This window comes from Colobus angolensis, unplaced genomic scaffold (genome assembly GCF_000951035.1).
Source record: "Colobus angolensis palliatus isolate OR3802 unplaced genomic scaffold, Cang.pa_1.0 Scaffold171, whole genome shotgun sequence".
NCBI lineage: Eukaryota > Metazoa > Chordata > Mammalia > Primates > Cercopithecidae > Colobus > Colobus angolensis.
This window is the reverse complement of record NW_012114833.1, coordinates 1,266,990-1,268,470: the sequence shown is the minus strand read 5'-3', so window position 1 is coordinate 1,268,470 and position 1,481 is coordinate 1,266,990. Positions and strand designations below refer to the sequence as shown.

At 44.8% G+C, this 1,481-nt stretch overlaps 1 protein-coding gene across 3 annotated transcripts in view; it reads left to right on the top strand.

Annotated features, from left to right (window-relative positions):
* RNF185 (ring finger protein 185) overlaps nucleotides 1-1,481 on the top strand; it is a 32,479-nt gene that overhangs the window by 15,044 nt on the left and 15,954 nt on the right. For all 3 annotated transcript variants that reach the window (XM_011938328.1, XM_011938329.1, XM_011938327.1), the window contains one exon: nucleotides 917-935. In XM_011938328.1, coding sequence (XP_011793718.1) covers nucleotides 917-935 — 19 coding nt within the window. The remainder of the gene's footprint in view (nucleotides 1-916; nucleotides 936-1,481) is intronic.

Here is a 1,481-nt window from a genome sequence, read left to right as displayed (position 1 = left end):
GAGGTGGCAGGTGCCTGTAGTCCCAGCTACTCCGGAGGCTGAGGCAGGAGAATGGCATAAACCCGGGAGGTGGAGCTTGCAGTGAGCTGAGATCCGGTCACTGCACTCCAGCCTGGGCGACAGAGCGAGACTCCATCTCAAAAAAGAAAAAAATAGAAAGGGCAATGAACTAGAAGTCAGGAGACTTTTTTAATCCTGATGCAGTTCATTTGATGTTTCTGAGCTTTGGTTTCCTCATTTGAAAATGGAGAGACTGGAGAGCAGCTCTCTGAGCTGAAGGTAGCCCTTTCTGTCAATTGCATCCCCATCCTTCCCATTACTTAAAGATGCTTTTAGAGTAGGCCTGACCTTTTAAGCTGCTTCCTGCTAGGAGAGTTCTCAAGGATGAGGACAGCCTGAAGATTTTGTTAAACTGGATCTGGACTACCTGAGAATCCACACATCCCTTGTGAACCCAAGGAGACTATGAACCCACTGAAATTGAGTGTAAAATAGTATGTGGTACATGTGTATGTGAATGCTCCCGTCAATTTTTTTGCACAGGGCGTCCCTAGCTTTTATTGGATTCCTTCAGATGTTATAACCTCTCACAGGTTGATTTGTAGAGAAGCTGGGTCTATGTGGTCTGAGCCCTGGGGATTTCACATATACTGAGATCTCAGGGGTAGAGACTGGGGTCTTATCTCCATTGTGTTATTTTTTTTTCTGTAATTTTTAGCCCAGTTTTTTCTAATTTCCAATACCAGTAATCCCTACAGAACCTCGGTGGGCATGCAGTGTTCCATAGTTTACTCCTGTTTTCTCATTCTGCTACTACCACTCCACCCATCAAGTGTTTCTGCTAATGAAAGCATTTTTCTTCCTTTCCCCTTTTCTCCTTCTCCTTGATGACTGGTTGCCCTGGGGACTCTGGCAGTTGGCCGTGTTTACATCAGGTAAGATGCATTTCATTTTACTTTGTCTTTCATCAGCTATGGTTGCACAAGACAGCCCTAGTCTCAGGAGACTACTGTCAGAAGCTGCAATCTGCCCTGCTTGTGGGCTCATTTGCTTACTTACCCCCGAAACCTTCTTTACATACCTGCCCACTGACAGGCACTTGATGAAATCGGGATGGTCCTAATTCTGCCACAGATGGCCTTTGTAGGTCTCAGTTACTCGTTTATAAATTGGATTGGATTGATAGTATGTTTGTTAGGTCCTTTTTATTTTTGAGATTCTGCTTCTATTGAAACAGTACCTCCTATCATATCAACAGTCCCCCAGCCCTTAAAAGTATTAGGAAGGGGAAGACTTTTTTGATGTCAACAAAGAGCTTTTGTGAGGAGAGAAAAGTCTATTTTCCCAGCTTTAGCACCTGCTAAAGCCTGGCATTCACAAGTGGCTGTGAATAATCACAGCCAGCTGAATGTCTCCCTGGTTGTCAGCAGTAGAGTACCACACTTGTAGGTGGCCTAGGAATGTAGGGGAGGACAGAAGTT